Genomic DNA, 24,684 nt, shown 5'->3' on the forward strand with positions numbered 1-24,684 from the left:
GAAAATATGTGTATGGAAGCTCTGCGGTGAGGGCCCAAATCTCTGATACTCTCCTGGCCAATGTAATGACCACCAGAAAGGCAACCTCCCAAAAGAGCTGTAATAATGAGCACTTTGCTAGTGGCTCGAAGTACGAGTTTGTCAGCTTTGAGATGATAAGGTTCAAATCCCAGGGAGAAAATGGGTCTCTTACTTGGGGAAATGCCTTCTCCAGGCCTTTCAGAAAACAGCTTACCTTCTCATGAGAAGAGAGGGACTTATTGTCAACTTTGGGATGGAACGCGGAGATAGCTATCAGATGAACCTTGACTGAAGATAGGGAAAGGCCTTGGTCTTTCAAGGATAAAAGAACATCTTCTGTATTTTCCGCAGTATGCCTCCGATGAAGTGAGCTGTAGCTCACGAAAGCTTATGCTCAAATAAATTGGTTAGTCTCTAAGGTGCCACAAGTACTCCTTTTCTTTTGCGAATACAGACTAACATGGCTGTTACTCTGAAACCTGTCAAGGATAAAAGGTAATCCAAAACTATTTGCAGGGATGTGCACTCCGGTGGAACTCCTTGCTGTCATGACTGCACATAAAATCACTTCCATTTTTCCCAGTAAGTTATCCTCGTGGAGGGCTTCCTGCTGCCCAACAGAACTTTATGCACTTGTTTGGAGCAAGCTAGTTCCTCAGGATTTAGCCATAAAGATTCCAGGCCTTCAGATGCAATGCGCTGAGGTTTGGATGAAGCAGTGACCCGCATGGGTGCCAGGTTTGTATAATTTTTGTTGGTGCCCAGAACAGGTCCAAGCAGAGCTATCCTGTTGATAGGACAGACCGGGGCAACCGCCTTAGGCCCCATGCTTTGGAGGGCCCCGCACTTCAGGGGGACACAGGATCCAGGGCAGCCCGGGGAGCCTGGCACCACCAGCAGCGAGCGACCTGGTCTCAGCCCACCCCGCTTTGCCTGCATTGCTTGGGGGAGGGGGTGGAAGCCATAAAGAGGTGGAAGCGGGGGCAGGGTGGAGCAGGGGCGGGAAGGCCAAGCCCCTCTGCTAACCTTCCAGGCCACCCTGGACTCTGTGTCCCCCTGAAGCACAGCGCCCCCCAAAGTGCAGGACCCAGGGTGGTTGCCCCAGTCCGTCCTATGTATGGGACAGCTCTGAAAATATAAGCCCAAACATTGATGGAGCCGGGCCCACGTTCCTGAATACTGATGGAGCATGGACACCACGGACCCATATAACTCGCTGCCTATAGTGGCCCGTAGTCTTGTGTGATCAGGTCTGGGAATAACTAGAGACTGTTCAGAGGCTCTATGGACAGCCAAAGTAGCAGGGAGTACCAATGTTTCCTGGGCCCCGGTGGAGCTATTAGGATGACCCAAGCTTGGTCCTGCTTGATCTTCATCAGAAACTTGTGAATCAATGGGATGGGTGGAAAAATGTACAGTAGGTGATTCGACCATAACAGGAGAAAAGTGCTGATGAGAGACCCTTGACTGTGGCCCCTCAGGGAGCAGAACTGCTGACACTTCCTGTTGGTACAGGTGGCAAACAGGTCTATGTGGGGAACTCCCCACCTGCAGAAAATGTCCCTCGTGACATCCGGGCGGAGAGAGCACTCGTGGTGAGCTGAGAAGGACCTGCTCAGGTGATCTGCAAGAAGATTTTGCACCCCTGGAATGTAAGACACTTCGAGGCCTATCGAATTTGCTATGCATAATTCCCAGACAGATTGCCTCTTGACAGAGTTCCTCCATCTGTTGATATAGAACATGGCTGAGGTATTGCCCATAAAAACAGAGATCATGGTGTTTGTGATGTGAGGCAAGAATGCCTGGCAAGCCAGGTGGACAGCCCTCAGTTTCCTGATATCGATATAGAGCGTGAACTCCTCTCGAGACCACAGACCAAATCCTAGCACTGAGAGGTCAGTGACCAGATGTGCTGATGGTCAGGGCCTCGCAAAAGGTACCCCAGCACAGACTGTATTGCAGTCTAACCACCACGTTACCGAGTCCAGAACTTGCAGAGGTATCGGGAGAACCCTGTCCAGGTGGTGCCTGGACGGGGAATAGACAGAGGCTAACCAAACTTGGAGAGGTGGATGGAGTCTCAGACTTGCATGTCGAACCATGTAGGTACACGATGCATGTGTCCGAGGAGGCTTAAACAAACTTGAACTGTCGTGATCAGCTGTGACTGCAGGGAGCTTATTTGAGATGAAATCTCCCAGAAGTGGTCCTTGGGTAGAAGAGCTTTTGCTTGTAGGGAGTTGAGAACTGCCCCTATAAATTCTATGTGTTGCACCGGTATGAGGGTCGACTTCTGGATGTTTATTGGTAGACCCAAGGACTGAAAGGTCATTTGTATCAGAGCAATGTCCAGCTCCACCTACACTTGGGACCGACCTTTGATCAGCCAGTCGTTGAATTATGGGAAGACTTGGACCCCTTTCTTTCTCAGAAAAGCTAACTTCCACTGCCATGCATTTGGTGAATACTCTTGGGGCCATGGACTTTCCAAAAGGCAGGGATGCAAATTGGTAATGGGCCTGGTTCATCACAAACCTTTGGTACCTCCTTTGGCCCTGGAATATCAATTCATGGAAATAGGCATCTTTCAAGTCGAGGGCAGCATACCAATCCCTGAATCCAGTGACAGGATGATTGAGGCCAACGAGACCGTGCATATGGTTGAGTCCATACAGGTCTAGGAAGGGCCTGAGACCTGCCTTAGCCTTGGGTATAAGAAAATACCGGGATAGTACCCTCTTCCCCTTAGATGTAGTGGAACCTCTTCCACGGCTCCCATCCGAAGGAGGATTGAACCTCTTGTTGCAGAAAAAGCTCGTGAGAAGGGTCCCTGAAGAGGAACAGGGTAGGAGGGTGGGAAGGTGGGGTAGAAACAAACTGGAGGGTATATCTGGATTCCACAGAGCTTAGAACCTAGCAGTCCGAAGTAATGTGTTCCCAGGCTTAGAGTAAATGGGAAAGGCAGTTGGAAAAGATAGGGTTGACTGGATCCTGGAGGAGGGGGGTTGGTAGTCCATCGTCAAGTGCCTCGTCAAAACGAATATCTCAAGATGCCAGATTGGCTCGGAGCCACCTGAGAAGGTCCCATGGAGGATGAGGGCGGAGGTGGTCTGTGCCCAAACCCTCCGTTTCTCCTCCTCCTCTGATCCTGCCTGGGCAGTTGGGAGTAATAACATCCATACTGCTGAGGTCTATAGGACCTTCTTGACTGGGCGGGCATATGCAGACCCAGCAATTTCAGTGGCGCCCTAGAATCTTTAAGGCCATGTAGCCTCACATCCGTTAGTTCAGAAAAGAGAGAGGATCCCTCAAAGGGCAGGTCTTGGATTGTCTGTAGCATGTCCTGAGGAAAACCTGACCATTGCAACCATGAAGCTCAACATATAGTGACAGCCGTGGCCATTTACCTAGCCGCAGAATCCAGGGCTACCTGCAACAAAGTCCTCACCACTGTCTTGCCCTCTTCCACGAGGGCCAAGAACCCTTATCATCCTGGGGAAATTTGCCGAGAAATTTGTCCATTGACCCCCCCACATATTAAAATCATAGCAAGACAACATGGCTTGCTGGTTCACTATTTGGAACTGCAATTCTCCTATAGAATAAGCCTTTCTCCCCAGGAGGTCTAATTTTTTAGGGTCTTTTGCCTTAGGCATCAGTCCTGCCTGGCCTTGACAGTCTCTCTCTCTCTCTGGCAGCCACCACTATGAGGGACCCTGGGGGAGGGTGAGAAAATAAGAACTCACAGAAAGTCCTTGGCTGGTACAAAATATTTTAGCTCAGTCCACTTGGCCATGTATGGGAAAGGCCACCCTAGAGGGACCTCCCGTCCCTAAGATGTCCAGGAAGCAGTCAATAGTTTCCCTTACTTCCTCTGCCTGGATATTTAGGTTGGACGCCACCCGCTTTAATAAGTCCTGGTGGGCCTTATAATCATCCCATACTGGGAACAACTCCTTCGCCAACAGCGCTTCATCAGGCGAGGAGGAGGAGGAAGCATGCAGTGCTAGCGCAATGTCCACCCCTCTCTCTGCCAGAGGGGTCTGCTCCTGCTGTCCAGCGCCAGGTTCGGCTCCGTGGTCGGTACCAGGCTTCTCCCCACAGTTGGTACTGGGTTCCAGTGTATCTCATGACTGTACTTGCAGCCCCACCCCTACGAATTATGGTGCCCTACACAGCCCAAGCTCCCCACCCTGCAGAGGGTCTGGGCTGCGCGCAAGGCCTGCAGAGGCAGGAGCTGTGGGGGGCCGCTTTGGGGATTAGCAGAGGACCTGGCGCTGGCAGCAGGAAGCGGAACAATGCAGCCCCAGCCCGCTCCGCTCCGCTCCCCTCGCCCCAGCCGTGTGTCTCGGGGGGAGAGGACTTGGGGGAAGAGGTCCGCCCCCCCCGGCACTCACTGACACAGCAGGGAGCCAGCAGAGTGGAGCGGGCTAGGGCTGGGTTGCTCTGCTTCCTGCCACCGCTGGTGAGTACGGGGATCAGCCTGACCCCTGCTGCGAGTGTCGGTCCCGCGGCTAGAGGAACCACTAGAGCAGGGGTTCTCAAACTGGGGGTTGGGACCGCGAGGTTATTACACGGGGGGTCACGAGCTGTCAGCCTCTACCCCAAACCCCGCTTTGCCTCTAGCATTTATAATGGTGTTAAACATATTTTAAAGTGTTTTTAATTTATGGGGGGGGAGGGGTTGCACTCAGGGGCTTGCTATGTGAAAGGGGTCACCAGTACATAAGTTTGACAACCACTGCACTACAGAGTCTTGCTGAAGCAAGGAGGGAAGTTCCAACAGCCGTCGTGGGTGATCAGAAGAAACTGAGGAGTGTGGGCTCAGCATGTCCCCGCCCCTTATCCCGGCACTACGAGTGTGCAGCACCAGAGGGTGCCAGAGCCAACCCAATGGATACCACTATGGGGAAAATTTCCAGCAGCTGTGCACAGGGCACGCGCACACACCTACAATGGAAAGGTCATGTGCAAGCACTCAAAGAACTATTTATACGTTCACTATATATACACACAATATGAAGAAAAGAAGAAACCACAAAGACCACTGAGAACAGCTTGCCGAAGCAAGGAGAGCAGTTCCAGCAACTGTCCTGGGTGGTAAGAAGAACCTGAGGGGCGCAGGGTTGGTCAGAACCTTTATACCGGCACTATGAGCACACAGCACAATGGGGTGCCAGAGCTGAGCTGACAGGTACCACTAAGGGAAAATTTTCTTGCGACTGTGCTCAGGGCATGCACACACCTACAGTGGAATGGACATGTGCAATCACTCAAAGAAGAATTATTCTTACCATGCAAAAGATAAGAAATGCTGAAGTATATTTAAGTTCTCTCTTTGGTCAAAGTTCATCAAAATGCAAGAGCAGTGAATAGCTTATTGAAATACACTAAAAATAATCTAGAATTTTTGTTAGATTTCAGTTCAGCTCTGTCAGTTATGGTTAGGGCCCTACCAAACTAATGGTCCATTTTGGTTAATTTCACGGTCATAAGATTTTTAAAATAGTAAATTTCATGATTTCAGCTATTTAAATGTAAAATTTCACAGTGTTGTAATTTTAGGGGTCCTGACCCAAAAAGGAGTTATGGGGAAGTCACAAGATTATTGTACAGGGGGCTGTGGTGCTGCTACTCTTACTTCTGCACTGCTGCAGCCAGCAGCGCTACCTTCAGAGCTGGGCAGCTGGAGAGCAGCGGCTGCTGACCAGGAGCACAGCTCTGAAGGCCAAGCCGCTGCCAGCAGCAATGCGGAAGTAAGGATGGCATGGAATGGTATTGCCACCCTTATTTCTGCACTGCTGTCTGGAGAGCTGAGCCCTCAGTCAGCAGCCACCACTCTCCAGCCACCCAGTTTTGAAGGCAGCAGAGCAGAAGTAAGGGTGTTATGGTATGGCATTGCCGCTCTTACTTCTGAGCTGCTGATGGCGGGGCACTGCCTTCAGAGCTGGGTGCCTTGCCAACAGCTGCTGCTCTCCGGCTGCCCAGCTCCAAAGGTAGCACAGAAATAAGGGTGGAAATACCACGATCCCCCGTAAAATAACCTTTTGACCCCTGCAACTCCCTTTTGGGTCAGGACCCCCAGTTTGAGAAACTCTGGTCTCCCCTGTGAAATAGGTATGGTATAGGGTAAAAGCATGCAATAAACCAGATTTCACAGGGGGAGACCAGATTTCATGGTCAGTGACACGTTTTTCATGGCGGTGAATTTGGTAGGGCCCTAGTTATGGTAAGTGAGGATAGGGAACTATAAAAGTTTCAATTAAAGGGGAAAACCACAGGAAACTAAAGATTAAAAAAAAAAAACTACCACCACAAGCATAGCTATATTGATTCATATATTATAAGTCCAGAATGGGCCTCTGTGATAGAATCTGACCGCCTGTACAATGCAGGCAATAGGATTTCCATGAATTAATTCCTGGTAGAAGTAGAACATATCTTCTTAGAAAAACTTCCAATCTTGGTTTAAAAATTGCCAGTGATGGAGAATCCACCACAACTCTTGGTAAATTGTTCCAATAGTTAATTACCCTCCCTGTTAAAAATGTGCACCTTATTTCCAGTCTGAATTGGTCTTATATAAACAGTCTATTGATTTATAAAAGCTGTTTTTAGGAACCAGTGGATGCCAAAAAATCTAAGAACTACTTTCCCTTTGGATCACTCTCTTATTGACTTATTTCAAGTTTGGGGTCTAGCTTAATTGTGAGAAAGGAAGGAAGAGAAGGAAGTACGTGTCTCAGACTAACTGCAGATGCCTGCACTGACCAATTTTTCCATATTTTTAGTCATACCATATTATAGATCGCTACCCAGCTCTCAGATTTTGCCAATGTAGTTTTGGACAAACAGGCTGATTACAGACTTCTGCTCTGGGTCTAAAATCTGGTAATTAAAAAAGGAATTACACATAACCTTCAAAGTTAGTGACAGGAACAGCCTGAGCTACTGAACACACACTATTCTCAGTTTCAAAAACATCCCCTTTTTTTGAATGCTCTCAAATCAGGTTTAAATTACTGCTGCTAACATGGATAAATTGTAAGCACGCAGACAAGATGAGGTTGGGTTATCAATTTTTTAGGAAGTAATTAAATAGTTACAAGAAAGTAATTTCATATTCTTCCTGTCTGTTATATTGTCTAACTTGAATTACTTCATTATTCACTAACCAAGTGCATAACAAAGGATGCATTGAAGCAGTAGAGACCAAGAGAGAACAAGCTTCATTCATTTGTGTAATTCTAGGGAAATTCTGTTCCAGCTAAACAGGATAATGCTCTTTAAGATGTTTTTGTGGAAATATTCACACAAGTGCTTCATTTTGTTATTCTACTTATTCGCCTGGTCCTGCTTTTCTCCCAAAGGTTTTTGTTCTGTATAAATTCTCATTTGTAAAACTACCTTACCCTCATTTGTCACTCAAAGTAATTCATCTCATCTGGCTCCTTTTTAAAATCTTTTTTCTTAACCTTCTCCTTTGAATTTTCTCTACTACTAATAAAATAAACCTTCGCCCCCCTACCCACTATTTGGGATCTTTGCTTTAAACTTTTACTTTAACTGCAGTCTGCAAACAGTGAAGCTGCAGAAAACTGTTATAAGGAACCAGAAGTTAGAAGAACAAAACAAGACCAGAAGTCATACCTGCGTCCAGAAATACTATCAACCAAAACTCAACCTGTTCATTCCTGTGAATGGGATTTCTGAAGGCTCCTGATCAGATTTATACTACTACTAAATACACACACAAGTTTGTTGTGAAACTGCTACACAGAACATCTGACACAAAAAAATTAAAAATGTAAGAAAGGTAATCTCCATCAAAAGCACAAATGTTATACTAACACAAAAGTGTTATACACCACCTTAACTCTGTCCCTTAACCTTCCTTTCCATACACATCCCTTTACTGGACTAGTGCCTCCCAGCAATGTATGTGTTAACTAGCATGTTGTAAAATTGTAGTTTTAACAAGGCAAACTGTACCTTAGCACATACTAGCTGGCTGAGTTGAAGCCTGATGGGAGTCTCAGTTTCAACTTGACCACCCAGTACAGGGGTGGCCAAACTTACTGGCCCTCTGAGCTGCATACGACAATCTTCAGAAGTTCGACAGACGGGGCGCACCTGCTGGGGCTTGGAGCTTCAGCCCCGCAGGAGGTGCCTACCGAGGCTTGGGGCTTCAGCCTCGCTCCTGCTGAAACTCCCAGCCCTGGCAGGCACACCCTGCAAGGTTGAAGGCCCTATCCCACTACCCCACTGCAAGGCAGAAGTCCCGAGCTCCCTCCTAGTCTGGCTGGCATGGGGAGCTCTGTGTGCCACACTTTAACTGTAAAAGAGCCACGTTGGGCTCATGAGCCACAGTTTGGCCACCCCTGACCTAGTACATGCTAGAGTACAGCTTGCCTTGTTTATACTAGAACTTTATAAACATGCTTACATCAAGTTAAAAAAAATCCTACTCAAGATAACCCCTTAGTTGTGGGATGTTTGGTGCACTAATTTAGTGTTCTGTGGTGGGGGTAGTTTGCCAGTAGTTGCTCCAAGGAGCATTTGCTGGTGGTCTCTGGAGAGCTGGGCAGTCACTGGTATTGGCATCATCCTTATTTCCAGCCAGTGAATAGCAATAGAAGACAACCCAAAATATATTATATGTTTCTCCATGTAGGCAATTGATGTAGCTGCCACAGAGATATTGTCTGACTATAGAGTGCGAAAAGTGATGGCCCACACAATCAAAAACAGATCCACAATCATATCTCTGTACTAAAATGTGGGCCCCGCCATTCAAATTGTTTGAGAACCCTTGCTATAGGAATCTTTTTGGAAAGGGAATTCTGCTCAAGAGACAAAAGGCAAGAGAGATCACCTTCTGCATATACAAATACTGACACACAAATAATAGATGACCTGAACATAAAGTTATGGGGGGGGGGAGGTTTTTTTTTAAACCTTCTAAATTCTACACTCTACAATTAACTGACTCAAGAACTAAACTCTACTCTAAACTACATCCATTTAAATAAAAGCCTCAGATCAGTTCAATATCTAAATGTTACTTATGAGCTTTTTCTTTATACTAGTTCCTTGGAAATTAAAAATGTGTAGCTATTACCTCACCAAAACCAACCACCTTTTAGGATAATTGCCACAACGATCCTTAGGCACAGAGTAATCTGACCATTATTTAAGAACCATCACGATTAAATACAATTTTCACCCTCTGCTGTCACAAAAGGGTGGGGCGGGGTATTCCAGAATTGCACTGGGAGAACCAACTGCATCAGTGCAGTTGTCAGGTCCCTGATTGGCATCTACACTAGCACTACTCCTGTGTAGCGTGGTACAGTGGCAGACAACATTGCTATTAGCCTTGCTGAAGGGGCACCACAGAACAGATAATACAGGTTCTGGGAAGAAAAGGTGTGATCATGCTGACCTGCCACCACCCAACAGCAAGAGCACTAAGTATTTCTATAGTCCTTCACCTTTAATGTGCTTTATAACCAAATTTCAACATCTACACGAGGAAGGTGAATATCCTCATTTAATGAAGTTGGCATTTGCCTCAATAACAGCATATCAAACAAGTTTACCTTTAACAGATTTTAAGTGTTTAGTATGTCAAATTATATCAAGATATAGCAACTTCACCTCCAAGCCAACATTCCTCCTTTACACATTTACACCTTTAAGCACTGTCATCCAGATTTATGCAAGAAGTACCTCTCAGGCACACCCTCCCTAGCTCATATAGTCAGTAGATTGTGAAAATACGCATAGTTTGTGGGGGTGCTGGGGGTACGGTCAAGGGGGTACAGCAAGATAACACAATACAGCAGAAGACTGTCAAATACTGTGGACCATTTCAGGAAATTAACTGGAAGTCAATGAAGGGAGGTACACATGAATTACACTACTGGGATTATGCTCCACTTCCTTCTTAGAACATAACAAAAAGTCACATCAAATTGGCATGCTAAACCCTCATAAACACTGCAATATTTTTGTAGTAAATCACATACACCAGTTCATTTGGCAACAGCACACAGTTCCAGTACAGTGACAGGTTTCAGAGTAGCAGCCCTGTTAGTCTGTATTCACAAAAAGAAAAGGAGTACTTGTGGCACCATAGCGACTAACCAATTTATTTGAGCATAAGCTTAAGTGAGCTCAGAGCACAGGTATGGAAGGTATAAAAAGTGGAACTTCTTGAAAGAACAGTACTAAACTTACAGAAGTGTGGAATGACAGGTTTTTTTAAATTATTTTCTCATCTTACACAATTCTTGGGTTCAGCACCAGAAGAGACACTGTCAGGTCAAATCTGAACCAAATTTTAGGTTTTGCAAAATAAGCTTTGACAAAACCTAAGACCATTAGAAATGTTTCTAATGGAAAGTTCCCGCATCCAGTGGAAATATTTTCCATCAAAGTTTGCACTGTACTAATGTAAGTGGGGGTGGGGGGGAGGAAATGAAATCAACTAGGCAACTGACTAGTCTATTTTCACTGTTCAAGCCAAAAAAAGAGCAAAACTTTTCAACAGTAAGAAGTAAGTGGTATTTTAAAATTTCTTTCAGTTTTAAGGTACAGTGCCACTAGTAACACAGGTTAAGAAACGGGTTCCTGTTGAAATGATGTTTAATGTTGCTATTTCTCTTTAAAAAGAACAGTACTGAACATTCACATAAGGTTTCTATTGTTAATATAGTACTTAAAGCTTTATCCAAAACAGTACATAGTCTTACCTGTAGCGAACATGAAAGGAATGATCTTCACGCATGCTTATCAAAACATTACTTTCCTCCATTGAATTGCATTATCAGTAGAGAAAAGTGTTCTGCAGGCAGGACAAGTACCTTAATATGGAAAATTGTTGTCAGCACATTATCCCAGTTACTATATTAACAAGTTAGAGTTAATACATCCTAAGCTCCTGCTGAAATACTCTTCTTTCTTAATAAGTAAAAGAGAGCAGTGCCAAACACAGCTTTCCATAAACATGTCCCGAGTTCTTGTGTCTGTGGCCCTTTCAGTTCCATTCAGCTGCATTTCTGCAAAGGGAACACAAGATGCTTGGCTTGAAGTCTCATTTTCAAAGAACTCATAACCACCTTGGGCTGATGCAAAACGCAAAGCTATCCCTGCCGAGTGGTAAATCTTATCAATCACTTAAAGTGAGAGAGGCAAAGAGTTTCACTGTAACCATGGGAATTTTTGCATGCAAGCAGCTGAAAAAAAAGAAGTGTCAACAGAAATCAGTACTCTGTGTTCAGCTAGATTTTGAATCAGCTATCATTGTGTTGCTAGTCTTTTGTCCTGGGTATAATTCCAAGTGACAAGCTTAAAGGATAAATATATATGGGTTTGGTTTTAATATAGCATCTTTCATGTCAATATGATTTACATATAAACATGCACTTGTGAATTACATGGCTATGCATTCCAGCAAGAGATTTTAGAGATGTCAGAACATGACAGCAAAACTCAAGCATTTTATACAGTCACCAGAACACCAAGAGGAAATTCTGAAGCTCTAATTCAATCTACCTTTATTTAATTCATAGATTTAGTCTTGGACCCACATTTTCCACATAGCATCCTCCCTTCGCTCTACTCCAAATTTTTTCTCATTTCTGCTTCCAGCATCAACCACTTCTATACCCTGCAATTCCAACATAATGCTCCCATTTGCCTCCAACAGTGCTTTTTCCCCTACCCAGGCCTGCCAAGACTTCCTCTCTGGCCAGCACCCCATAACCAAAGTATCAACCCTCTTCTAGTAAAACAGTTCTTTCACCCTTCCATGCAACTGGTTACAACTGCCTCACTCTCAATAAGTGGGTGTGAATTTTTTTTAATAATACATGGGTGTGACACACACACATTTCAAGATTCAATTGCAGTCTTCATGGATTGGGAAGGACTTAAGTTACGACCTACATATTACAAGTGCCAAAAAAGCTCTGCCCTACTAATGCAACAATATGATTAAAGATTTTGAATGCACAGGAATGAGGGAGTTATAGCTTCCACGGAAGTGGTAACTGAACCCTCTCAACCTACACAGTATATGCACACTACGCTTTTGTATAATGGCATAAAAATTAAAGTGATTAACAAAGTTACAAGCAATGCATAAGGGGCCAATTTATAGTTCCTGTGATTTCCCACAACTGTAAATTATCTAATTTTTACATTTATGTCTGAATCATAGCATTTTGTGTACTGAAGCTTTGAAAGAGAGGCAGAAGTAAACTAGAAATCAGTGCATTTTTGAACATACATCAATGATCACATATTCCAATAAACACAATTTTGTGTTCATAATGCAGTCTAAATGTATAAAGGAAAAACAAAAGAAACCCAAAGGATATGTTTGCACTGCACATGAAGCCCAGGTCTGCAGGACCCGGGGTTGTGGACTCTGTTTCCAAGCCCATGCTTGTACTGCATTATAAACGTTGGTTTACAATTACTGGACCCAGGTCTCACATCTACACTGCACTACGCAAACCTTCTGACTCGGGTTTGTGGCTTGACCTGCGTCCACACTGCAAAATAACAGGGCTTGGACCAGAGTGTCAGCAGGACTTGGGCTCTGACCTGCACCGCCCGTGGCAGGGTACTAGGACCTGGGCCTTGAGTGCTTGCTGACCCAAGTTAGACCGATTTGTGTGTGCATGGAAGGGGGGCTTGGGTTCAAACCTTGAGTCAGAGCCCAGGCTTGGTGTGCAGTGTAAATATACCCTTAGATGCTCATATGGGTTTAGATTTTCTAGGATGATTTAGAGATTCAATGTGCAGTGGCAGTCCAAAAAGCGAACAGAATGTTGGGAATCATCAAAAAAAGGATAGATAAGACAGAAAATAACATATTGCCTTTATATAAATCCATGGTATTCCCACACCTTGAATACTGCATGCAGATGTGGTCGCCCCATCTCAAAAAAGATATATTGGAATTGGAAAAGGTTCAGAAAAGGGCAACAAAAATGATTACGGGTATGGAACGGCTTCCGTATGAGGAGAGATTAATAAGACTGGGAGTTTTCAGCTTGGAAAAGAGGCGACTAAGGGGGGATATGATAGAGGTCTATAAAATCATAAGCGGTATAGAGAAAGTAAATAAGGAAGTGTTATTTACTCCTTCTCATAATACAAGAACAAGGGGCCACCAAATGAAATTAATAGGTAGCAGGTTCAAAAACAAACAAGTATTTTTTCACGCAACACATTGTCAACCTCTGGAACTCCTTGCCAAAGGGTGTTGTGAAGGCCAATACTATAATAGGGTTCAAAAGGGAGCTAGAAAGATTCATGGAAGATAGGAATGGCTATTAGCCAGGATGGGCAGTGATGGTGTCCCTAGCCTCTGTTTGCCAGAAGCTGGGATTGGGTAACAGGGCATGGATCACTTGATAATAACCTGTCTGTTCATTCCTTTTGCCATTGGTCACTGTCAGAGGACAGGATACTGGGCTTGATGGACCTTTGGTCTGACCCAGTATGGTGGTTCTTATGTTCTATAATTAAGTGTAGCAGCCAGTATGTGCTCCACAACAAAAAGAACAATGTCTTACCAAACTTTCTTATTGAGAGAGAATGCTGATCTGATGCCAGTTATTCCCTAAGGACCACAAGATCTTTAACTTCTACCTGGGCAGTCAATTGAAACAAGAAGTTACTTCAATTGAACTTGTCACTGGAGGATGGGAACTCTCCTGGAGGATCACCTCTGCCTCCTCAGCACTATACTGAAATTTAAGTATTGGGCATAGAAGCTTGGGGCTTGCTTGGTGCGAGGTAGGTATAAGTATTGCCCTACGGATAATGAGGAGAAAAATTAGGTTTAGGGCTTCATTTTCAGAGGCACTGAACACCTCCAGCTTCCATTTACTTCAAATGACTTGTGTGTATTAGCAACTCTGAAAAAAATCAGACTCCAACTGATTTGGGTGAGGTTATAAGGCAAGTCCAAGGAAAAGCAAGAAAGAAGATCCAAGTCTTCTGACTACCAATCCTCCACTTTAACCAGTAGTACATACTACATTCTCTGAGAACCGTATAACAATAAATGCAGCTCTTTCCCAAAAGCCTGCTAAGTTATAAACTGACCTGGTTGTCAAGATCTTCCAGACTCGAGTTTCTGATGCTATACAGCATCTTCTACCACAAAGATTTAGTTGCCCAGGCTAGGAGACAGTACAAACTTATATGACTAAAGTAGACATCTCCGTGAAATTTTCAGTAAACTGTGGATTCTAACAGATCTCTTCAGGTCTGAGATATTCTTTGGATAGAACAACAGATTGATATGGCTGGTGTAGACAGTATGCAGTAATAGAGGTACTTACCTAAAATATACATCAAAAGAAAACCAAAAATGCTTATTTTAAAAGGAGATACTAGCTAATTGGGATCAATTGCATTTATTCTAACTATACAGAAGAACAATTTCCACACAATTTTTAGTGGAATGATTCAGCAGATATGATTATTATGAAATTAATTTATTAGCAGAATATGGAAGACCAACAGTCATAAGATGATGGAATGATGGAAATGTTTGTTTAAAATATTTCAGTGTAATGATCACTTAAATCAAGACCGTTTTCTTCAAAGCAAAAAAAATTAAGTACAGAAATTTTTCCTCTAGAAATGGAATATTTGGGTTGTAACAATGGAGAGAAAAGAGAAAGGGCAGGCTTGAAGCAGATAATCTAAAAACGGATCTTTGGCAAGCACTGTCGAATTTAAAGTTAGATAAAACCATACCAAATAGAGTAATAAAATATACTGACAGGTTTCTTTCTTCAATCTAGATGTTAGCATAGGCCCAGATTTTCAGACCTGTGCACACACAAAATTCCACATAATATGGGCCATGGTGTGAATAACAAAGAGCAGAACTAGAAGAAGCTTGATTTTGGCTTTTAATTCAATTTCAAAGTATTTTTAATAAGTTCACCTGAATTAATAAATCATATCCCAATACATGAAGCAGACAATGGGCTCACTAAACCAAAGGCATAGTGCAGTACATTTGAAGCATCATCACATTGAGTGTAATATAAATATTTGTATAATAACTAACGGAAAAATAGTATCCACTATTCATTCTTCATTTCTGATATTCCATGACTGGGACTCAAACAGCTGTTAATAATGTGTTGGGAAAACACAGATTTTCTGAACCATTAACATAAAATGGCACATGGTGGTTACACATGACTCAGTTATTTATGATGGTGTTGCAGCTGTGTCGGTCCCAGAATGAGAGAGAGAAAGTGGGTGAGAATATCTTTTATTAGATCAACTTCTGTTGGTGAAATGGACAAGCTTTTGAAATTCTCCGTTGAACTCAAAAACTCATTTCTTTCATCAACAGAAGCTGGTCTAATAAAAGATATTAGCTTTGACAGAGAGAAGGTGGGTGAGGTAGATACAATTCTGCACTGCTTTATGGATTCCGGGTAAAAGAAAACACCACACTAAGAAAGGAAATATGATTTCTCCTGGAATTTTCATTTCTTATAAATTTCTCTGCACCAGTTTAAGAGTTCCAGGTTTGCTCTCCTCAGCTGGTAGGTTGAGAGAGAATAAGAGAGGTACTTTTACTAATGATCTGATCCTTTTGGGATTTAAATTGGGACAGTGTAGATTTGAAGTCTAATGATTCTTTTTGGTTTGTTGTTTATAATAATCATCTTCCCTATCTCTTGGCTTAATTCCACATGGAGCAGGTCCTCAAGGAATCAATTCTGAAGCACTTTGAGGAGAGGAAAGTGATCAGGAACTGTCAGCATGGATTCACCAAGGGCAAGTCATGCCTGACTAATCTAATTGCCTTCTATGATGAGATAGCTGGCTCTGTGGATGAGGGGAAAGCAGTGGACATAGAATCATAGAATATCAGGGTTGGAAGGGACCCCAAAAGGTCATCTAGTCCAACCCCCTGCTCGAAGCAGGACCAATTCCCAGTTAAATCATCCCAGCCAGGGCTTTGTCAAGCCTGACCTTAAAAACCTCAAAGGAAGGAGATTCTACCACCTCCCTAGGTAACGCATTCCAGTGTTTCACCACCCTCTTAGTGAAAAAGTTTTTCCTAATATCCAATCGAAACCTCCCCCACTGCAACTTGAGACCATTACTCCTCGTTCTGTCATCTGCTACCATTGAGAACAGTCTAGAGCCATCCTCTTTGGAACCCCCTTTCAGGTAGTTGAAAGCAGCTATCAAATCCCCCCTCATTCTTCTCTTCTGCAGGCTAAACAATCCCAGCTCCCTCAGCCTCTCCTCATAACTCATGTGTTCCAGTCCCCTAATCATTTTTGTTGCCCTTCGCTGGACTCGCTCCAATTTATCCACATCCTTCTTGAAGTGTGGGGCCCAAAACTGGACACAGTACTCCAGATGAGGCCTCACCAATGTCGAATAGAGGGGAACGATCACGTCCCTCGATCTGCTCGCTATGCCCCTACTTATACATCCCAAAATGCCATTGCCCTTCTTGGCAACAAGGGCACACTGCTGACTCATATCCAGCTTCTCGTCCACTGTCACCCCTAGGTCCTTTTCCGCAGAACTGCTGCCTAGCCATTCGGTCCCTAGTCTGTAGCTGTGCATTGGGTTCTTCCGTCCTAAGTGCAGGACTCTGCACTTGTCCTTGTTGAACCTCATCAGATTTCTTTTGGCCCAATCCTCCAATTTGTCTAGGTCTTTCTGTATTCTATCCCTCCCCTCCAGCGTATCTACCACTCCTCCCAGTTTAGTATCATCCGCAAATTTGCTGAGAGTGCAATCCACACCATCCTCCAGATCATTTATGAAGATATTGAACAAAACTGGCCCCAGGACCGACCCTTGGGGTACTCCACTTGATACGGGCTGCCAACTAGATATGGAGCCATTGATCACTACCCATTGAGCCCGACAATCTAGCCAGCTTTCTATCCACCTTGTAGTGCATTCATCCAGCCCATACTTCCTTAACTTGCTGACAAGAATACTGTGAGAGACCGTGTCAAAAGCTTTGCTAAAGTCAAGAAACAATACATCCACTGCTTTCCCTTCATCCACAGAACCAGTAATCTCATCATAGAAGGCGATTAGATTAGTCAGGCATGACCTTCCCTTGGTGAATCCATGCTGACTGTTCCTGATCACTTTCCTCTCATGTAAGTGCTTCAGGATTGATTCTTTGAGGACATGCTCCATGATTTTTCCAGGGACTGAAGTGAGGCTGACTGGCCTGTAGTTCCCAGGATCCTCCTTCTTCCCTTTTTTAAAGGGACATGTTGTTCCTTGACTTTAGCAAAGCTTTTGACACGGTCTCCCACAGTATTCTTGCCAGCAAGTTAAAGTATTTACTGGATGAATGGACTATAAGGTGGATAGAAAGTTGGCTAGATTGTCGGGCTCAATGGGTAGTGATCAATAGCTCCATTTCTAGTTGGCAGCCGGTATCAAGTGGAGTGCCCCAAGGGTTGGTTCTCGAGCCGGTTTTGTTCAATATCTTCATAAATGATCTGGAGGATGGTGTGGATTGCACCCTCAGCAAGTTTGCAGATGACACTAAACAGGGAGGAGAGGTAGATACGCTGGAGGGTAGGGATAGGATACAGAGGGACCTAGACAAATTAGAGGATTGGGCCAAAAGAAATCTGATGAGGTTCAACAAGGACAAGTGCAGAGTCCTGCACTTAGGACAGAAGAATCCCATGCACCGCTACAGACTAGGGACCGAATGGCTAGGCAGCAGTTCTTCAGAAAAGGACCTAGGGGTGACAGTGGACAAGAAGCTGGGTATGAGTCAATAGTGTGCCCTTGTTGCCAAGAAGGCCAATAGCATTTTGGGCTGTATAAGTAAGGGCATTGCCAGCAGATCGAGGGACGTGATCGTTCCCCTCTATTTGACATTGGTGAGGCCTCATCTGGAGTACTGTGTCCAGTTTTGGGCCCCACACTACAAGAAGGATGTGGAAAAATTGGAAAGAGTCCATCAGAGGGCAACAAAAATGATAAGGGGACTGGAACACATGACTTATGAGGAGAGGCTGAGGGAACTGGGATCGTTTAGTCTGAAGAAGAGAAGAATGAGGGGGGATTTGATAGCTGCTTTCAGCTACCTGAAATGGGGTTCCAAAGAGGATGAATCTAGACTGTTCTCAGTGGTAGCAGATGACAGAACAAGGAGTAATGGTCTCAAGTTGCAGTGGGGGAGATTTAGGTTGGATACTAGGAAAAACTTTTTCACTAGGAGGGTGGTGAAGCACTGGAATGTGTTACCTAGGGAGGTGGTGGAATCTCCTTCCTTTGAGGTTTTTAAGGTCAGGCTTGACAAAGCCCTGGCTGGGATGATTTAGTTGGGGATTGGTCCTGCTTTGAGCAGGGGGTTGGACTAGATGACCTGCCGAGGTCCCTTCCAACCCTGATATTTTATGATTCTATGAAATGTCTCCAGGGTGAAAGATATCTTGAGAAAAAACAGGCTAACTGTGAAGAAACTCATTTTGTGATAACTATTCTTCCAGCAAACAGGTAGGAAGCAGATCTCTCCAGAGTCTAATAAATTATTTTCAGATTTGCTTGAAGGAAAGGGCAGGGGACAGAGGTTTACTAGACAACTGCACAAGGCACTCCCCCTTCACAAGGTGTGAGAAAGCAGGTTGCACAGATCTTCTAGCCACTGTGAACATGGAAGAGAAGCCCCAGCCCAATGGTGCACTGTGCTATCACTGGACCATCAGCCCAACCTACATGTAGACTATTGCTAGTGTAAATGTTTTGTACACGGATCTTAACTTGCATGCTTTTTCCCCCAGCATTTTTTTTTTTTAAAACACAATCACTCACAGCTTTAGATGGACACATTTTTAAAGTAAGTAATGTGTACTTTATGGAACACTGCAGACAATCAAAAAAAGAAAGAAAAGACCTACGTCTCAGCTAAGACTGACACACTAAGATTCTCAAACACTCTGAATATGTTAACTTTGACTACCTATTCCTTGAACAAAACAGGGGTTTCCATCAACCAGCCACTTTACAAGGATAGAATTTCCATCAGTGTATGATTATAGGTCTGAAAAAATTTTTTGGAAAGGACCACTGATGTGTAAGAATCCCTGAACAACTTTTCCTTCTGGGAATAGAAACAAAGCATCTTGACAGAATAAGGCTAGGCAAGCACATTGTTATTAGCTATTTCTACACCTCATCCTGGTTAGTTTTTTCTGAACCTGCAGACACCAAAATTAATAGCCAAAACCAGTTTGCAAAGCTCACTATAAAGATGCATTACAGTTCTGAGTTCTTACCTCCTCACAGCCTATCAGCATCCAGGACTCTTCAGACCTTTGAAGTGCTTTTATTTAGTTAGTAGTGTCTTCTCTGACAGCCCACAGAACAGTGGAGATTCCCAACAGAAGGGAAAAGGTAGTAGCTGCACCACAGATAAGCTCCCCTTTAAAAGAATATATTTTTAAATATCATTTTTGACAGAAAAATAATGAATACATAAACAATTTTTAATAATACATTAATTTGAGTCTCAATCAACTCACTCCCATAGCTGCCTTCCCTTTTCCTCTTACATTTACAAGATCTCTTGCACCATCCCCAATGGCTGAGCAGTGGGGAGCTGAAGGAAGTCGGCTCCTTCCACTAATTAGTGGATTGTCATAATTCATGGATATGACATCACACTCCATTAAGAAAGATTTTATTCTTGAATAGGTATTCAAAGGCTATTACAAATAGCTTAAAACACACCATCAAAGATACAGAGTGTCCCTCTGATGCTGCAGTATAGGTTCCATTTCATTCAAGATATGGGAGCCAAAACCATTCCTTTTATAGCTTCCCCTATCCCACAAGAGGAAAAGTGGTCCTCAGTCTTCTAGACAAGCACTGGAAACCAAGAACTACCAAACTGTAATCCTGGCTGTACACCAAATCATTTAACCTCTGTATACCCATTTTACCAAATTTGGATAATGCTTCCTTTTCTCCCTCCCTCACCTGTTAAGGATTCATGTTTGTACAGCACTTTGATGACAGAGAATGCTAATGCAAGTGCCAAGTATTATTCTTAGTATTAGTCATACATGACCTACTCTCAACATTAATTAATATACTGATTCACTCCTATCTACACAACGAGATCAAGTTATTTTATCCACCTCACAAACAAGCAATTCCCGACTCAGAAACCACCTTGTCAGAAAGAAACTCACCAGTGCTCTTAAAAGGACTGCTTTCTTTTCACTTCTGTAAGATGTCTAAAACCAACACCCAAGTAGGAAAAATAAAGTATGCATATATACCAAAATTGTGGAGACAGTTAGTGTCACGGTGGAGAACTGAGAGGAAGGGGGGGGACCTTTCAGTTCATTTAATACTCCAAATTTAGAGCCAGAATCTGACTTCACTCACATTGAGTAATACCCTATTTCACAAGGTAGTTCCATTGCAATGTGAAAAGATTATGAACAATGGGATCGCTTCTGGAGTAAAGTAGTATTCAGCTAGTACTGCAAAACAAGGTTGGGGACAGGAAGAGTTCAGGGACCTTGAAGAGAATGGTGCAATACAAGTGTCATTTAACATACATTTGGAATGGAACTTTAAATTTTGCCAAGTTTACATATGATATTAAGTATGGTAACCTCATTATAACCTTGATTCAACTCCCATTGACATTTACTGCAATGAGATGGATTGAATCTTAGCTGCAGTATTCTCTAATGTTAGATATTTAACTAAAAATGCTTAGTTAAGGCATGTGGCAAGATTTACAGGCCACACAGTGACTTGAAAACGTAGAACTACACTCACTGAAGACACAATTTAGCCTGTATAACCTTTAACAACAACAACAATAATCCACATGGAAGGAACCCAATCAAACTCTCAGATCCAAGGCTGAATATACACAACTGGTAGTTCTAAGAGCCATCTTATTACTTGTTAATTAAGCATATTTAATATAGAAGTCATTGTGAGGATCAACGCTAAACCTCACAATGCCTTTACTACAGAGTAACTTTTCAGAGCAGAACTGCTCTTTACATACAGTATTACAGCAGAATCAATGTTTAGCTCAGAGACAGCTAACTACTTTTGTAGCTCTTTATCATCCTGTGATCAAGTTAGTGCAGAGAACTGGGCATAGCCAAGAGGACAAGTAGTAACCACAAATACATTGATAAATGCAAACTAATGCACATGGGAAAACATAATCCCAACTATACATATAAAATTATGGGGTCCAAATTAGCTGTTACAACTCAAGAAAGATCTTGGAATCATTGTGGATAGTTCTCTGAAAACATCCACTCAATGTGCTGCGGCAGTCAAAAAAGCTAATAGAATGTTGGGAATCATTAAGAAAGGGACAGATAATAAGACAGAAAATGTATTGCCTCTGTAAAAATCCATGGTACGACCACATCTTGAATACTGCATGCAGATGTGCTTGCTCCATTTCAAAAACAGATATATTGGAATTGGAAAAGGTTCAGAAAAGGGCAACAAAAATGATTAGAGGTATGGAACAGCTTTCATATGAGAAGAGATTAATAAGACTGGGACTTTTCAGCTTGGAAAAGAGATGACTAAGGGGGCTATGATAGAGGTCTATAAAATCATGACAGGTGTGGAGAAAGTAAATAAAGAAATTATTTACTCCTTCTCATAACACAAGTACTAGGGGTCGCCAAATGAAATTAATAGGCAGCAGGTTTAAAACAAACAAAAGGAAGTATTTCTTCACACAACACACAGTCAACCTGTGGAACTCCTTGCCAGAGGCGTTGTGAAGATCAAGACTGTAACAGGGTTCAAAAAAGAACTACACAAGTTCATGGATGATAGATCCATCAATGAGACGGTCAGTTGAACAGGGTGAACTAGCAAGGACAGGATGAACATGTACTGAAGTAAGTGAAAACATTCGGGAATTGTTTGCTTTCCACAAGAATAGTTAGTGCTAATTTACTTAAAGGGAAAAAACATTTATTTAAACTGCCTTGCCACATAGAGTGTGGGGAAAAAGTCTGACTGTTTCCTTGTGTACTCCCTCCTCAGCCTGTCGGTATCCCTCTGTTGTTTCTTTTCTTATACTTAGATTCTAAGCTCTTTTGGGCAGGGATTGTCTTTTTGTTCTGCATTTGTACAGCACATAATAATACAACAGGGTCTTGGTCCATGACTGGGGCTCCTATGATTATGCAAATAATAAATAATAAATATTTGAGATATGTATGAAACAGTTTATTATACAGTTGAATTATACTTTGCTTTCAATAACTGTGTACTCCAATGATGTTGGGGAAGCAGATGCACATCTGTCCACAGAGTACCTAATTACTTTCCCTCATGGCCTCCTTGTAGAGCAAAGTGATAGTATGGCCTGCATTCTGCCTCCATTCCCCCTTCCATCTGATATATCAGATTCATTCTAGTATTTATCACTGTACAAATACTGCTTGGTCACAATAGGATCATCTGTCCTCTCCTACAATAAACCCTTGCTTGCAGGGTAAGATGGAGAAACTCTGGAGCATTAGAACAAAACAAAAAAGCAGCATAACACACTGTAGGTACTGAGGAGTGGAATGCAATAAATAGGAGACAGCCAAAAAGGATTTTGAGAAACTTTTTGAAAATGTACATGGCTATAAGTAGGTTCTTTATTAAGAACATAATACCGGATGAAGGTTCATAGGCCATGCACATAAACTTTATTGTACGTCTACATCTACTTTTAAGGGTACCACCCAACCTGTGAGAAAGAACCATAATCTCCAAACATGATCAGAGTTAAGTGTTAGGACACAATCACAAAGTGTTGTTAACAGTAGCCTAGGCTGAGCTGCTAGAAGTGTTAAACAGCTTCCTATCAAAAATCATAAACCAATAGTTAAGGTAATATGCCATTGCTCATGCAGCTATAACACAAAGGTGATAGAGGAATGTTTTTGCAGCTGTATGAAGAGAAATGTAGATAAGTGTTGTAGGAGATTAAGTTGGGAGACCAAGTTTGTCTCAATCTTTCCAAGGTGATAGAGGGACAGATCCATTAGTTCCAATTCACACACACACACACCAAGTCACTTGATAGGCTACCAAACTCCTCAGAAGTACTCCAAAGTTGTTTTGAGAACATCATTAGAGCTGAAGGTGATCAAGTGAAGTATATCTCAGGAACCTTCACATCATACTGAATAACTGTAAAATGTTACTTAATAAGTAGGCACTGGTATTTTCTTCCCCCGGCACTAGTGATAAAGCAAGACTAGATTTTGGCCCAAACAGAAGCAACAGAAGGGGAATTGTAGCCAGTTCTCACCCAGATATGCCAAAATAAGTTTTCAAAGCTTGATCAGCTTAAGCAAGAGTAGGATACTTCAGTTGAGCAGAAACACAGCCTTTATTAAGCAAAATATTGTCAGTATTCAGATTTTATATGCTGGAAATCTGGACCCTTAGAACCCAGAAACTTAAAGGGTACTAATTTAGAACAAAAACAAGGAAATAAAACTATATTCTGCCACTACTATTACTTACAAGTTTATCAACTAAAAGGAAAAATTGGGGGAAAAAAATAAAAAAGAAAACACTAGTTTGTAAGGGAAGGACACCATCAAGCTAATCCGTTAAAAAATTTTTTTTCAGATATTATGCCTGTTCCCAAGTTTTTGTGGGACTTTGTTTATCTTTTTAAAATATTTTCTTCCTGTTTATATAGGTCTTTCATAAATAGAATGACTATACAGAGAAAACAGTACACACAAATATAGAAGTAGTGTCAAATGCACAGACAAAAACAGGAAAAAACACCTCAGAAATACTGTCTCTAATCTTTCATTTATAGGAATCCTGTGTGTTACTCATAAGAATAATAGGTAAATGTCAATTTAAAAATCATATTTCTTTCTGAAAGATAGTGTCCCTTAACAGTGACACTGAACTTGAACTTTTAAAAATATATCTTGAATTTTATTTTTCTTTAGAAGTTGTGTCAGGAATTTTTATGTTTACAATCATCTTTCTAGCAAAGAAAAAAAAATGACAAAGGTACCAGTCTTGCAAATATTTACACATACTTAACTTTAAGAATACAAGTAGTCCAATTAAAAACACTGATGCTATTCAGGTACTTAAAGATAAATACGTGTGAGATTTTAGGATCAGGGCCTACAAAATTATATAGAGGAAAGAGTGAAACTGACTGAACCACAACTGCTGTCAAGTGCACAAAGTAAAATTGACTAAAAGGGAAAAATATTGTGATAGAGGGCCTAGAGTCTGTCCATAATTTATATTTCATGGCAAAGGAAACTGAAACAAAATGTTTAAGAAACAAAGAACTGGATAAACTGGATGCAGCCAGACACAAGGATCTGTGGAAAGCTGTACTAGAGTTCAGTAGTGAAGCATTTTAAAGGCAAGTAGTAATCATCTGAAGAGGCTCTCTTCTCCCCAGTAGGCCATTTCCTGAAGGGTTGGGAATGCAGCTGCTCTCCCAACTTCTACGGTGTGTATACATATCTGGAAAAAAACTAGTTAAGAAAATGGGGTGTGCTGTACTGGATCAACAGGAAATAATGAGTGGGTTCAAGACTGACACTAGAGATCATTCTG

General features: G+C 42.5%; 1 protein-coding gene across 5 annotated transcripts in view; it reads right to left on the reverse strand.

Annotated features, from left to right (window-relative positions):
* Positions 1 to 24,684, reverse strand: part of GPSM2 (G protein signaling modulator 2) — a 56,156-nt gene that overhangs the window by 29,000 nt on the left and 2,472 nt on the right. For 3 of the 5 annotated variants that reach the window (XM_084638033.1, XM_084638034.1, XM_084638037.1), the window contains exons 2-3: positions 19,356 to 19,501; positions 10,782 to 10,892 (exon numbers count right to left, since the gene is read on the reverse strand). The exons of 1 other annotated variant lie outside the window; for it this stretch is intronic. In XM_084638033.1, coding sequence (XP_084494159.1) covers positions 10,782 to 10,843 — 62 coding nt within the window. In that variant the 5' untranslated portion in view covers positions 10,844 to 10,892; positions 19,356 to 19,501. The remainder of the gene's footprint in view (positions 1 to 10,781; positions 10,893 to 19,355; positions 19,502 to 24,684) is intronic. One more of the 5 variants, XM_084638035.1, reaches the window with a different exon arrangement.

Source organism: Lepidochelys olivacea (genome assembly GCF_965140295.1).
Source record: "Lepidochelys olivacea isolate rLepOli2 genome assembly, chromosome: 8".
NCBI lineage: Eukaryota > Metazoa > Chordata > Testudines > Cheloniidae > Lepidochelys > Lepidochelys olivacea.